The sequence below is a fragment of the Hylaeus anthracinus genome, unplaced genomic scaffold, assembly GCF_026225885.1.
Source record: "Hylaeus anthracinus isolate JK02 unplaced genomic scaffold, UHH_iyHylAnth1.0_haploid 12002, whole genome shotgun sequence".
NCBI classification, from domain to species: domain Eukaryota; kingdom Metazoa; phylum Arthropoda; class Insecta; order Hymenoptera; family Colletidae; genus Hylaeus; species Hylaeus anthracinus.
The window spans coordinates 12,653,872-12,669,723 of NW_026534349.1; the positions used below are offsets into that span (position 1 = coordinate 12,653,872).

The window sequence follows — 15,852 nt, forward strand, 5'->3', positions numbered from 1 at the left end:
TGGAAACGTAAGAGAAAAAAACTGAAACATTCTTAGAACATTTAGATATGTAGCTTTGTTATACTAAAACTAATAAAAACGACTAAAAGCTAATAGTATTAATGAATTTATGCTATTCGAATTACAATTATGTATCATGCGAATACACGCATTGTTCTTATTATAACATTTATAACTTTTTAGTTTATCAGCTTTCATATACATGTATCTAGTCGATTATTTCAATTTTTCAGTTTTAAAGTCATCCGATGCATTCCCTATTTAAACTAAAAATTTATCTTCAATTCTAATGGATTCAAATTGTAAGTATTGTACATTTTGAAACATATTATTAATTCATGTAACTTTATTTGAGATTCCATACATCATCCAGCAGAAGTACTTCGAAGTTCGACGCAGATAAAGCAGAGCAACTCGCAAGTTCGACGTGGGTAATGCAGAGCTACTTCGATGATCGGCGACATGATATAGAGCCACAACGATGTCCTGTATCAAGACAACGGTTGGTGGGTCGCATGTTTTTCTGTTCCTCTGGTCCCCAATCATGTCGTAGGACGACGAAAGGTCCAAATCGACACGGGTGACTGGTTGTATACGTGGTATTTGGCGAGTACAGTGATCGCGGATATGCATTGAAAAACTTACTCGGAGTTGCAACATTTCTTATTTCATTTATTTGTTTAGGGTAGGGTCTTCTTGTACTTCGCGTTTTCCACTAATAACATAGTAACGTGCTGCCATTCCACGGTATGATAAAAATTTCTTCATACAAATATTCGTTGTTGAGCGTATTCATGTAATATGTTAATATATTAACAATATATAATAGTAATGATGATAATTAAATATATTGTATTGAAAGATTCAAATTTTCCTATATATTTCAAGCTATAAGTTGAAATACAAGTTTGATGATTTTTGAAGTATGCATTCGTTGCGTTGAAATGTTTTATATATGTACAAGAAGAACACTTCGCGATGGGTCGATTTCTGCGTCAAAGTAATATTATTCAAACACTTGTTTAGCTCCTTTAAAAGATATGCTTTGACAATGGAATCACTTGAAAGTAAATCAATATTCATTTTAAATTTTCAAAATAAATTATATCATTGAAAAGTCTTCTACACAATCTTTTACAATCAATAATTCAATTATAATTAAAGTCATTTCTCTTGATAGTAAAATTTCTTAATATTAATGCATGCACAATTTTCGCTCTTAAATTTTAACAAATTGTAAGTCGAGTCAATAGAACGAAACTAAGTACGAAATAATGGTAATCCGTCTCGATTTGCTAATTATTCTTTTTAGTGAGGATTTTCAGGTTTAATCCTTCCGTGTTCGTTGCCTAAGCTGCTTCTGCAGTTTTGGCCACATTTACAGACGAACCCAGATTCTCGTTCTAAGCGGTCGCTAGGCACCGGTTTTCGGGTCAGCAGAAAACACAGGCAACGACCGATCGAAATGCAGTTTTCGATGTCGTGACCTGGATCCGTGGTACGTTACGTGTCGAGCGAATGCGATGACGAGGAACGGCGCGGAACCTCGGTTGTCCAAACCAGTCCGTGGGAGCAATACTTTTTAATTCGGGAACAAAATACGGTAACCATATGCGTCACTTTTGGCAGGACTATTCCGTCTTTATACAGTTTGTCCAGCTACCCGATTCCGGTGTTGAGAGGATAAACCACATTAGGAAGCCAAATATCGAGTGTTTTTCGTGATTTATTACGGAGAAACATTTACTTAATCTTTTTTTTAACTACGAGGTTATTTCTGGTATTAGTATTTTAAAGTATATACAGGGTGTCCCAAAAGTCGGGGAGGAGCCGGAAATGGGGGGTAGCTGAGACGATTCTGAACAACAATTTCCTTTGCAAAAATGTCGGATGGGGCTTCGTTAAGGAGATATTAAGAGAAAACCTCGACCAATCAGAGCGCGCGTAGACCGTTGGAGCGGCTGCGGTAGCGAAGGCTACGCGCTAGGCGGCAGCGTCAATGTCCTTCGATGCACGTCGAGTCACTTGTTCGCGTGCAAGCGCGGCCACCAGTGCGTAGCCTACGCTACCGCGGCCGCTCCAACGGTCTACGCGCGCTCTGATTGGTCGGGGTTTACGCTTAATATCTCCTTAACGAAGCCCCATCCGACATTTTTGCAAAGGAAATTGTTGTTCAGAATCGTCTCAGCTACCCCCCATTTCCGGCTCCTCCCCGAGTTTTGGGACACCTTGTATAGTCATTTTTTCAATTCATTTCACACTGAGATCTTTGAGATATCAGCTGTTTCTTATAGCAAGTTTTAATCCGAATCTGCTATCGGTGGGAATTTTAGTGGTTCCGATTGTTATCCGAAATCAATATAATTTTTGTTTTACATTATCTGACATTAAGAGGGGACTCCAGTGTAACAGTTTTAAAAATAGGTGATTTTCATGAATTACTTTTGGAAAACTATTAATAATTCACAAATAATCTTTCTTGGGATATGAAGAGGCTTATCTGAAATGAAAAAATTAAAAAGCATCTTCATTAATATTAGCGACGCTATAAAATATAATATATTTCAAGTAGAAAAAATAGCTTCATATTTACTAGGTAGATATATAAGAAAATGATTAAGATAAAAATTTGAAATTTTTAGGGCTTCTTCCTATTATTATAAGTAATAACTCCGTCGAATTTCAAATCGTTTCATCAATTCTTAATGGAGTTCAAGAAAATTAACAAATGGAAGCAATTTTTGCTCAGATGCAAGACATTTTTTTAGTAGAGATGATTAAATTGAAAAGAGTGACAAAAATCATCAAAGTATCATTGTTTAATATTCATCTTATAAAAAATATATAGCATTGGTAAATAAATAATTCCTCGTTGTAAAATTCAAGTGCAGGATTTGAATGTGAATTCAGGCTCCGCAGCATTTTTGAACCCGGCCCCGCAAAAGGTCACGCCGGCCCTGGGTGTGTTAATATTAAAATTAAAAGCTGAAATTTTACAGGAATATTTTCTTATGTATTCGCAAGGTATTTAGTGGGCGCGTAACAGAGATTTAAAAAAATCATTAAAATAAGGACCATCCTAGTATCCATGTAATCCTTTCAATGGAAAAGTATTTTCGAGGAATCCATGAAAAAGAAACTTGGAAATTTACGTACCAGAATGTACTCGTTTTTGTTCGTGTCATTCCACGCCAGCCGGTTCAACCTTTCACGGAGGGTTCCACTTTTAAATACCAGTTTGATCGAGCCGGGCAAAAATGGGTGAGATTTACAGTAAAAAGTTATCGTAATTAAGATGAAAGTCTCGCGATATCTACAAATTGAACGTAATAGCTACTTTCGAATAATCCAATGCTGTGTAAGTTCCGCTAGTAAATCAGGGTTAGTCTCTTAACGTGACATTGAATTCTCAATGAAGGAAATATTGCTCCGAAAGTTTCGTGAATATCTCATCGATCATTCCATGATCAAGTACACGAGCTATCAAAACTGATCCGAAAATCTACAGATTAGATTAAATCGATCCGTGAAATGTGACAGTCGTAATAGGCCACGTAACCGTCAGCTTTATCGAGAGGGAAAGATAAAATTTAACATTTTGATCGCAACGGCTGCAGCACTACGTTTTTTGCGTATCTTTTTTTATCGGTTGCATCCAATACTTCGTGATTTTGTAATCAATTACCCAATCTTGTCCGGAAGAATTAAATGGATTTATTTATTTATTGTTGCATCAGCCTGTAAGTCATTAGCGACCATCGTGAGTTAACATTCTCACTAATTATATTGACATATAAGTCACAAGTAATTTACGCATATAATTATTTATGGTTAGAAGTATCAACTTTTTCCACCTAACAATAATTATGAATAATATTTAGCATCAACAGTTGATTTTCAGAGGTTGTAGTGTTTTATAAATTTCTCGTTTATACATCCTTAGATATTTTTGTTCTTTGTAAATAAGATATTCAGGGTAATGAAAATTGATCGAATGTCATGCAACATATTTCTAATTTCATTGGCAAATCATAGATAACAGATTTCAAGAAACGCAATGGTATACTACATCTGAGAGGATTGTTTGTTTAATAATTGAAATAATTTGAACACTACAGCTTTCTACTATTAGCTTTTGCTCCATCAACGGTAATACAGTGTACAATTGGCCTACAGTAACAGTAACTGACGTATTAGAGCATGATATATGTTATTAGTATTGTATTATCAATTTTTATTTTAGTTTTTTAAAATATTTTTTAAAACATGAATTCTATTCCACTAGTACGAATAATTGGAATGGAATTTTGTAATTAAAAGGAATAAAATAAATGTGAAGAAAAAGTAATAGAAATTACTTACGATAATGAATATAAGTACATACATCTAAAAATAACTAAATATATACATATATATATATATATATACAAGTATAAAATACAATTAAGTAGCTATATATCTAAAAATAAAATTATTAGACATAATGAAACCATTACGATTTCAATAATAAATTTTTGTAATTTTCGAATGAAACTTGCAGAATCAACAGATAAATATATATACATATAACGGTTTGTTACTAAACAAAAATGTCTCACTTACAAAAAATTCACAAAGTTCGCTCCCTTTTGCCTGTCAAAAGTGTATCTAACCCCTTATTTATTTTACACGTCGTACTAAAATACCATTTTGTTGACAATGTATCGCCGCACAACTCGAAGGATTTTTGTTTAATTAACGTGGTAGTGATTTTCAGTTTAGAAGAAGAAAGCGAAAGCAATGATGTTTAGAGAACAAGCGTGACGCTTAGCAGCAGTTTTAGCGCAAGGATTCTCTGAAGATCTTCTCTAGCGTTGCATCAAGTCAATTAAATGACGCAACAGCCGCCGCGCATCTTTCGTCACACTTCTCACGCTTATTCGACATCGTTCTCCCTTTCGCCTCTGAAATTACTACGAAAACAATCGTCGCATCCGTGTCCGCGACACTGCGACTTTAATTAAAAGACAATCCGCGCAAACGAACAAGGACGCGTTTCAAATTTGCGCGGGAAATCGCGCGCGCCGATTGGTTCGTTCTCTCGCTACCGTTTCCTTCAGCAAATCATGCGGAACGCGGAAAAGACAACCCTTCCGACGATTACGATTTCTGTACGATTGAGGTAAACCAACATTTTTTCCAGATTTTTCTTCCTCCTTTCAATGTGCTTTTTCAATCAATGTTTAAACTGAATAAAACTATAGAAAACACGGAACAAACTTGTAGAATTTTCAAAAATTGGACAAAGCTGTAACTCGTGTTTACAAGTATTTTTATTTGACTCTACAAATTGAGAAGAAGTCTTATCTATCGTTAAAATTACGTGATCGTTTCTAAACTTCTAGAAGAGACGTTTTCCTTACATGGAAAACATATTCTTAGGTTTTAGTCAAAAATAAAACTATTATATTAACATTCTACTAACATCTGTTAACGTCATCTATCACATCATAACATTTATATTTCTTAAACATTCCTCGTTACCACAAGATACGAAGAAAAAGATTCAACGAATTGTGTTCCTATTTACAGAACTTTAATATGCAAAGAAACGAGCGAGTCACGAACGACCAGATTAAATATTTTAAAAATATTAAAAGGAACTATTTTGATAAATAGTATCAATCTAAACGTAATCCCCCACATTTCAGATAACAAATGAAAGTTTCGTGCAAAGAATATTGGTGGCTGTCTATATAAAACATGACACATTTCACAATAAGAATATCGTTATAAATATTCTTATCTGTTACGCTTCTGTAATGAATCGCCATGTGCACTAATGAAACCATTTCTAAAGTTTCCAGGCAGACGTCCCTGATTCTTATTAAATATGATTAAGCTGAGATCAATCGTGATCACGTGACACTCGATGTTCTAGTAAACATATTACACTAGTTTACAGCCAAAATGTACATTCAATGCCACAATTTTTTTCATTTGGTTCCTCATCAGAGAAACGAACCCAAAGAAGAACAGAAGACAAAGTAAAGGCCGAAATTATTTCTAATCGAAATTAATTCAATAAATGTTTCCTATATAAATAGAAAACAAATACAAAAACAGAGTAAAATTGGAATTTTTGTACCTTTACTCAATTGTTCCTAACTCCGGTATTTATCCATAGATTTTCTTCAACAAAAGCTCGATCTCTTCGTAAAAGTGCGATCTATACGTAGACAATAAGAAACTGGACGTAATTTGACGATTTCCATTTTTCCATGGCGATGGAAGAAATATTCGTGTTCGATTTTAGCCGAAAAAATCAAACTTTCTCATATACATTGGCTCGTAACACTTAAACTATTGAATCGATTGGAAAATAATGTAAAAAACAATGGTTGGAAATTAGATTACCTTTAAAATGGCGTCTTGCGCGACTCAATCGGACGTTTCTAACTCTAGATATGGGCTAAAATGTGAACGTATATCAGAAAAAAATCGAAAAAAAAATTCAAAAATTCATATAAAAAAAACCTATCCATAGAAAAATTTTTTCTTCCGATTTTCGAGTGTAGTAGGCCAAAATACATAAGAAAAAAATTGTGACATTGAATGTAGATTTTTTCTTTCTTTTTTTATTTTGTAAACTAGTGTTATTTTCTTTTAGAAAACAATGTTAAAATACAAGTGGACAAGAATGTACATTAATGGGGTTTGAAGAGGTGAGAAATGGGGAAAATATCCGGTCACGGAGATGATCGAACGGAGAGGAACGTGCGGATCAGGACCGACGGCGGAGTGGGGATAGTCCGGTTCCACGCGTCTCTGTAAGCGAACGGCCAAGCAGTCCGTAGCGACGCGTCCCGGGCGCAGGTCGCTATCATGGTTTTCGTACGGTTTGACGGTGATCGGCTCGGTGCCGTGGTGCATTATGGTTTCGCGATTCTCTATCTACTATTTGTTTTCGTGCCGCGCCCCGTCACTTGCCAGGAAACCCTTACCAATCGGATGCGCGTGATCAGCGAGGATCTGGACCGGCAGCTGAACGGAATCATGGCCTCGCAGGGTCTCACTTACTCGACGGTGAACACGTCCGCGGTGCCCTACAAAGCCACCACGGAGTTCGACGCCAAGGGCATGGCCCAGCTGTACAACGTGACCAACACGTTCATCGACTTCGTACAAAGCAAGCAAGCGTATCCGGAGGGTGAGTCCCGAGATTATTTTGCTTCTACGTGTACGCATCGTACGGATCCTTGGTTAGGGTTAGGGACAGCTTTCCGCGGCCTTGGTTACGCCCTGCGCGCTCGAAAATGGCCGGCTGCTTGTTAGTAAACAGATCGCTGTCAAAAAAAAAAAAAAAGAAGGTGGAACAAGTCGAGAGGGGCATTTACGCGCAACGCGAATCCTAGCCTCGGAATTAGCATCAGGGATACTTTTACTTCGTAACCTTGTCGACGTGAGAAATACTCGGAACGTGTTGTCAGGATTTTTTTTGCGTTTTTTTTTTTTTTTGCACTAGTGCCTTGCGCGGGACAGTATTACGCGCGGGCAGCGAAGCGTAGTCTTCCGTGGAAATGGAATCATGTTCCGAAAGGAAGTTTCATTTATTTTCGTTTGGCTTTGTTGTCTAATCGATTGTTTTGCTAGATAACGTTAAATTCGACGTTAAAAAAACAAATCATCGAAGAGCGTTTCTAAAATAGATGAGAGATTTTTGTACGCAGAATCTCTGGAGTAATCGACAAACGCGAAATGTTCGGTGAATCGTCCTAAATAAATAATGATTTCGTTAGTCAATTCCATTGGAAATAAGATATTGAACGTAGAGTGGAATAATAATCAATAGACCGCGGATCTTTATGCATTTATAGGAAATTTGAATGCGCAAAAAACTACAAAATGCAAACAATATGCAAGATTATAAAAAAGATTGAAAGTAAAGTTGATGTTATAATATTTGCAGAATAAAATAAATTCCTATTCAGATTCAATCTCTGTAGGCGCGTTCGCGAAGATTTTATTTTCCATAAACATCCGCAGTCTAATAATCAGCATTCTATTTTTGATTGTATTTGTACCCTTCTTGTTACATTGTCAATCTACAATGAATGAATTTTATAAATTCCCTTTGTATCAACTCTTCACGTGTTTACGGTTTCCCATCATCGCAAACCTTCAAATTTCGTGCGACCGCGTACAAAAAATTTACTGGAGTTTAACTCGGTGATTTTGGTGGCCATAACTGGGTCTACATCTGCCAATTCATCTATATGGGAAAGGGAAACGGACAATCAATATAATTCTTATCCCTGTTCCAGTATTAAATAATGCGCTATTAAGTACACTATTAACATTATCTCAACAAACGGAAGGTCGACAACCTAAACAATATGCCAAAATTATCGTTTCAGTGTAAGTTCAGGCGCGAAGCCGCCTTTTAAAGTTTGTCAATCTGGTCTATACGTTATTCTCGTATTTTCAAAATTAATTATCTCGGAAATTGAACGAGCAAGAAAACTAAATTCTATATTTTCGAGTTATTTCTGAACGAAGAATTGCTGGTTGTGTTACTAATTACGAATCACCTTGTATACACGCCGAAAACAATTTACTAATGGAATACTGTACCGGAATACATTGAATTGTACGTTGTAATGGTATACAAGGTACAAAAACTATTTTCTCATTGTTGATGTTTGTTATATACAAATAGTATATAAAATTAAATATTGGTACCAACAAATAAATGCAACTAAACGGCCTATAGTACTAGAAGTACCAAGTTAGTCAATTTGATTGATGTATGTTGTATCTCCTTTTTGAAATTATTCGAATATTAACAGTGCCTTTGCTACAATTTTGAATGGCAATTATTAAACTGGAATGAAGGCCAATTATATTGATAAATTGATTTTCTCTTTACTCTGTAATCTTAAAGATAAAGTAGCATGTTTAACAGGTATAGATTGTCCTCGGCAATTGTAGTGATAAATAAAATACTATACAGGGTGTTCATGAAATTACTAGCCAGCGTTTTTATCGTAAATAGTAAATATTAGAAAAAAAAGTGATACAGGAAAAAGTTTCATAGTTTTCTACGACCAACATAATGGAATGTATCATCAAGAGCCGAGTCGACAGAGAAATTTCCAATACATTAAACGTAACAAATACTGAAATTAGTCGATAGTTAGTCAATAATTTAGTAGCGAATAACAACAAGAAACAAGTCACATTGAACTAGGCCGTCAATAAAAAAAATACTCTGTAAACACATTGAAAGAAAATGCACGTATTTCTTTGATTTCTGATTTCGCAGGACCAGAAAGGTCATTATACATTCAATATACATTCCTATTACACGATAAAATACACAGCATTCCATTTAAAAGATCCAATGGCACTAAAATTTCTCCAAAAATATTGCAAATATTTAAATATAAAAATTGATATGCATCATTCTAGTGGTCGTAGAAAACAAAAAACTTTTTCCTCCATATTATTTGTCTAATACTCAGGAAAAAAGCAGTGGTTAGTATTTTCGTAAACACTCTGTATTTCTCCAAAAAGATTTCGTTCGTATTGCATCGATGTAAATACTATCTATGAAATTTTACTCGTATCGCTGTAGTTTGCCAACAGCTGCTCGTTGGTGAATTCCCACGCGAAACGGTTCATTAAAAAACACGATAACTTGCTGAACTATCCAGATCAATGACCCTTTCGTTCGCGTAGGAGCAGGGCCCGTGCATCTATATCAATTCTAGCAGGAAGTTGATAGCGAGACCCTGACGTCTGCTGTCTACTCACACCCAGGCCTTCCTATCCGTTCTTCGGCAACACTTTTTCCCCTCCTTCGTAACCGTTCTTCCGATTCGGAAGAGGATCGACAATGGAAGAGCTGTCGATGATCTGTTTATTTACGTCTGACAGCAGTAACTCTCAATCGACGTTTACCTTGCCCCTTTAAAAACAAAGCGACTTGATTTGTAATGCTTGGATGAAAGCCATTCCGAATCGAAAGTCAAGGTTGATTTAAATTCATATTTTACGGGTATTTTCATTTTGAAACGTCATTTCTCAGGTTTCGCCATTATCGTACGCTCGCTGGGGTTTTGTTTTTTTTATTTCACTCGACAAATCCTTGTTGATTGTTGAAAATTTGTTGTTCATTTTTAATGACATTTTTCATATTTTCATAGCCACGTGAAACTTGATCTATTTATCCATAGTTAACTTGACGATAACTCGACGTTGGATCATCCGAAAGCTAGAAATCAAACAGATTGTTAAAATACGGTTTCGTAGTTATCGTCCGTACTAAAATTACGATTATTCGTCGCTGTGCATGTTCTTAAATGATCAAAGTTAAGAAAGAATGTTGAAAACATTCGAACGTCCACCATTTTGTTGGTAGACCCAGAGTTGTTTGATTGAAGTACAGACGATAGCGACAAAACTAAATTTTAATAATCTGTGTTGATCGCGGAAAAAGAGGCCGAGTCTAAAGTGGCTACATCGCCTCGAAACATAATATAAATGATAATTTAATATTAACGATAACTCGTAATCTATAATTGAAATAGAAATAAACATTACAAAGAACAAAAGTGTAGAAAAGAAGAAATGCGTTTCACGTCTGCTATATTCGCTTCTTTCGCGTTTTACACGTTCATTTTACATAATATTTAGACAAAACACAGGCTTGTTTAATTCTGGGATAACAGTAAAGAAGCTGATACTAGCCAGATCGAGCAAACTGACAGTTAAACGTTTAAAGTCCATTACGTGCCGGTGTCGTATTTATAGGAAATCCAAAAACAAATTTGTTTGCTCATATTGAAATTTATTTGAGTACCAGGTGACTTTTATAGATAATAAACATAAACTATGAAGCGAAAATACTTCGGTTCGTGGTGCCCGTTAAATACTGCGCCACGTACGGAGACTTCAATCCGTTTTTACTAGTTTCTACGAAACCTCTCCTCCGCGACATTTGCCCTTTCGAGCGGATGTGGCCGCGGCCCTCTGATAAAACTTTTACTGACTCGTAACAGTCGAATACCTAGAAAATATTTAAATACTAAATTATACCAGTACTCCTAATCTCACTTCAGTATCCTGACTAGTAAATTGTTACGTACAGTGACTCGCGAAAGTATTCGAACACTTGGTACGAAATACTTTATTAATTATAATAGGTATATTATATAACATTTACATGAAATATTATTAACACTGTAAGGAGGTACGACTCTGCAGATTATATAGGTAAAGTTTCAAACAAATCGAAATATTTAAACAATAGATTTGAATTATTTCTTGTAAACATAGAGTAGATTGCTGAAGACACAAAAGTATTCGAACACACAAGAATGAGTTCCAAGAATCAATGAAAACTTAGTTTTTCGGTCACTAAATGTAAACATTGATTGTTGTTAGTCATCATGGTACATACATTTCTCGGTCTGAGTCTAGCATTCATTGCGAAATAGTACGATATTGATCACGTGTAGACTGCGGATTTTTATGCGTTTATAGGAAATTTGAATGCGCAAGAAACTACAAAATGCAAACGATATGAAAGAATATAAAAAAGATTGAAAGTAAAGTTCATGTTATAATATTTGCAGAATGAAATAAATTCTTATTTAAGTTAAATTTTTGTAGGCACGTTCGCGAAGATTTTACTTTAAAATCCGCAGTCTAATCATGTGTCTTCAGCGATCTACTCTATGTTTACAAGAAATAATTCAAATCTATTGTTTACATTTGTCAATTTGTTTGAAACTTTACCTATATAATCTCCAGAGTCGTACCTCCTTACAGTGTTAATAATATTTCAGTGTTATATAATGTATCTATTATAATTAATAAAGTATTTCGTACTAAGTGTTCAAATACTTTCGCGAGTCGCTGTATGCCTGCGTGCAAACGCTGCTCAAAATACGAAAAACAGAAAATTACGTGATCCGTGTTCGAGATATCCGTGAACAGGTCACAACTAGTTTTACGAATCACAGGAATTGGCGGTAAACGGATCCACGCTCGACTCGCTTTCAGATGAACGTGAAAGAAGACGATTTTCTGCTTAGTAGTCCATGACGGATGTTTTTCATTTTTTTCTTTACGAGCCATGATTCCCCGTTGTTGGTGTTTCTTTTTTCTCCTTAGATCTTCTCACGTTATCGATTAGCCGCGAAGGTAACGGTATCACCAACAGCACGGATTTATTCGTAAGCAGCTGACGTAACCTTTATCGTTTCGGTACGGGCAGATGGATCAGCAGTTTAATTAGCCTCACCGAGATGCCTCTATTACTTCCGCGCCACGAACAATTGCGTCTTATTACCAGTTATTGTTTTATAAGGCGCGCTAGTGTAGCTTCGGTTTGCTTCTTCGTTTCTTCGCTTCGACATGTCTTCAGTCCTCTTTAAGATACTTGTTCCGTGAATTTATTTAGCGGAGTATTTTAACAAAACTTCACTTGATCGTTCTTTGATTAAATATGAATCATACGAGCTAATTTCGATTTAAATTCACCATTCCAATTTTATGAAAAATGATATACAAATGTTGTAATTTTAACCCTTAGGAACGTACAGGTTTTCGCGTGAATTTTTTTCAATTTAAATCAAAATGAAATTTAGGAATTTGCTGAAAATTTGATGTTATATATAAGCCATTTAATAAAGAACAAATAATTATGGATCACATCGTTACTGATCGTGAGATATAATTCATTGAGGTATTTAGCAGAGACAAAAGTTGCCCAATTTTTAGTGGTTCTGGTGAACTTTCTGCTAATGTTTCGAGGAAAACGTGTTTGAAGTTACGTGTGTGTATAATAGATAGTTTCTTTATAAACATTTTTTGTATATACCTCTTTTAAAAATGGTTTTACAGTTGCCTGTCCCCTTAAAAAATTTCTGTGATCATCCAAACATTTTATACAATGTAAAAAGACTATAAATAATAATAATAATAGAATAATAACGATAGCTCTTCAATGCATTACAGCTACATACAATGTAACATGAAATATTAAACTGATATTATTGTAATATATAGAGGGTGTTATACGTCACAATAATATTTTGTTTTGTTATTAAATATTTGATTTCGTAATGTAATCGCGATTTCAACTGTGATGCAATAAGGTATAATTAATATTCGATTATTATTGCAATGTATAGTTCACCTTCGAAACATTTCAGAATTGAATAGATTGCATTACAATAATAATAGTATTGATTACTGAGTAGATATTCCATTTAATGTAGACAACTCTGCTGCAGTGAAATCGTTGATTTCACTTGATTATAATATTATCGTAACGAATGAACGTTTTAGAAGATGCTTCAAGAAACTGTACATCATAATAATACTATTTTTGAATGAATAACATGTTAGGAAACGCTTGAAAATACTGTGCGTTAGAACAGTACTATTTTACATTACTCGGTATTCCATTTCATATTTTATGAAACTCAAGTGCAATGAGAGCATGTAACTGTTACTGTATTAATATTTAAACGTAAACTCTCCACAAAGTAGAAATTGCAACCAAAGAGATAATGAAATATTCGAATAGCAATGCAATAATTTGTGCCTTTGTGTTTGAAATTAATCTTTGTTAGAGTTTGAATAGTAACATAACAATAAAAATGCATCACCAAAGATAACCATTAAAGAGGTTATAAAATATTTAAAAAGACTAAACAATGCAATAATTTGTGCTTTTGTGTTTGAAATTAATCTTCGTTAGAGTTTGAATAGTAACATAACAATAAAGATGCGTTGTCATTGCGCCAGAGTTGTATACAATAGAAATGATGCAGTAACCAATAAAAAATTAGGTATATCTAGTCGTGAAGATAAGTTCTATAAGGTTAGGTAGACTTTCCGTTGTTTCCGCAAACAGATGTATCTCGTTTATATTTCACAACCGAGATCTACGTAATTACGAAAGAATCGTTACTGTCGAATGGCGATAGTAATCCACGCTGGAAATCTTGAATGAGAATTACAAATTTAAATTTGAAGACTCTGAGATTAAGGATTTACGCGTTCCCATGGCGAGCCGAACCCGTTTTCGTTTCGCGAACTCTCACAGGTTGACCTATTTTTATATTAGGAACTCTAAGAGCCGTTCGACCCACTTTTCCGCTGGAAATACTTTTAAATTTAATCTATATTTTTGTACGAGAATGTAGAACAATACTCGACTAGAGTTATCAACGGAAGCTTGATTCAAAAACAATATGTTTGCATTTGAAACATCTGTAACACATTTGGTGTCATATATACTAAGTTGTCCCATAAGTTCCCGGACACTTGATGCTTGAATTGTTGACACTAAAATTCTTTATGACATTTGATCCATTTATTTTGAAAAATAATTATTGTTTGATTATAATGTTATTATAAAATGATTTATTGGTAGCAGGTGTCCGGGAACTTATAGGACAATTTAGTATGCATAAAAACTTAAACAATATTCTATTTCCGAATTTAAAGCTTTGTCATTGGCCTTCGTTGCAAAAATTCCGTCGATGTCCAATTGGTTTTCTACTTTTGAAAAAACATCTAATTACGTACAATTAAAATGATTCCAAACAAGGTAATGTTTCAATTTTCTTCATTGGGAATATTGCACTAATCAATTGGTAATACATTCTAGACTACTAATCACGTGGTTTCCCCTTAAGGTTTTATTAAAAATATAAAATCTTGTTAATTTTCTCTTTAATTCTCTTTTATTCCAAATTTTAAATAACAAAAACAACGTACGGATCGAATTGAACCCAACGCAAGAATTTAGATCCAAGTATTTCACTGTTAAATCGGATTTAAATTAATCGCGGTTTTATATGCGTTCAAATCGTTACAGTTAAATAAATATAATTATTAAACGATTCAATAGAAACAAAGCTATGATTTCCTCCTATAAACAATTGTCTCCAGACTTAAAATACCATGAGTCAATAAATAAGTGTGATGTAAACGGACTAAATAAAAAAAAAATATTTCGGTCAGTTAGATTGGCCAAATATATTCATTGTACGTCGGAGAGGAAACGTTGCATTGACAGCGGTCTTTGTGCAAGGAACAGCGAACGAAATCGATAACGTGTGTACTGTCGCCCATATGTGATCAGTCTGCGATCGTTCAACGAGTCAATAGCCACTATACAGTGATACTAGAACATCGATGACTTGAAATCTCCTTTAAAAAATAGGACGTTGAAAAAATGTACACTGCAGCGTACAGGTCTCTCCAAACCATTCAAATTGCATGTAAAATATTTTTTGTATTATCACAATTGGAAGAGATATTCTGGAGGTCTGGTTTAATTGTGACACCCTGTATAATTATGATTAGCCTATGGAATGTAACGATTACCGTCCCAAAATCAGATAACATAATCGTCCACTCTAAGATATCAATCGGCCACTTAAAAATGTCAATCGTCCACTTCAACATGACGATCGCCCACCGGGGAGCGATATCGCTCATATTGAGAAACAATGTTTTGGAACTCTCCTAAACGATGGATTCATGAAAATCATAGACGAAAAAGTAGAATTCCAAAACCGGACCATCTTTTGGTATAATGTTTTTATTTCGTGCAACAGTGGAAATGACGACAATTTGCACTTATACTTTAACTCATTTGTATCATAAGTAGTGTATATGTCGCAGGGAATTGATAAAAATAGAGATTTGATCAAATCCCTATGGTAGATGATCAATTCACGGGAGATGTTAAAATAACAACTCCGTAAGGTCATTTCCCTAAAGAAAGTAAGTGATTCGATCAAATCCCTTAACTGTTTTAATGAACTATGAAATAGTATGATTTGA

At 34.7% G+C, this 15,852-nt stretch overlaps 1 protein-coding gene across 7 annotated transcripts in view; it reads left to right on the top strand.

The window, feature by feature from the left end:
• The first annotated feature begins 6,021 nt into the window (after positions 1 to 6,021).
• LOC128891851 (prominin-like protein) overlaps positions 6,022 to 15,852 on the top strand; it is a 75,341-nt gene continuing 65,510 nt past the window's right edge. For 4 of the 7 annotated variants that reach the window (XR_008460930.1, XR_008460931.1, XR_008460932.1 and 1 more), the window contains exon 1: positions 6,024 to 7,189. Coding sequence is in view for 4 of the 7 variants with exons in the window: in XM_054151742.1 (XP_054007717.1) it covers positions 6,865 to 7,189 (325 nt within the window). In the remaining 3 variants the exon portion in view is untranslated. Of the gene's footprint in view, positions 7,190 to 15,852 lie in introns of all 7 variants that reach the window. The other 3 variants (XM_054151745.1, XM_054151744.1, XM_054151743.1) reach the window with 2 other exon arrangements.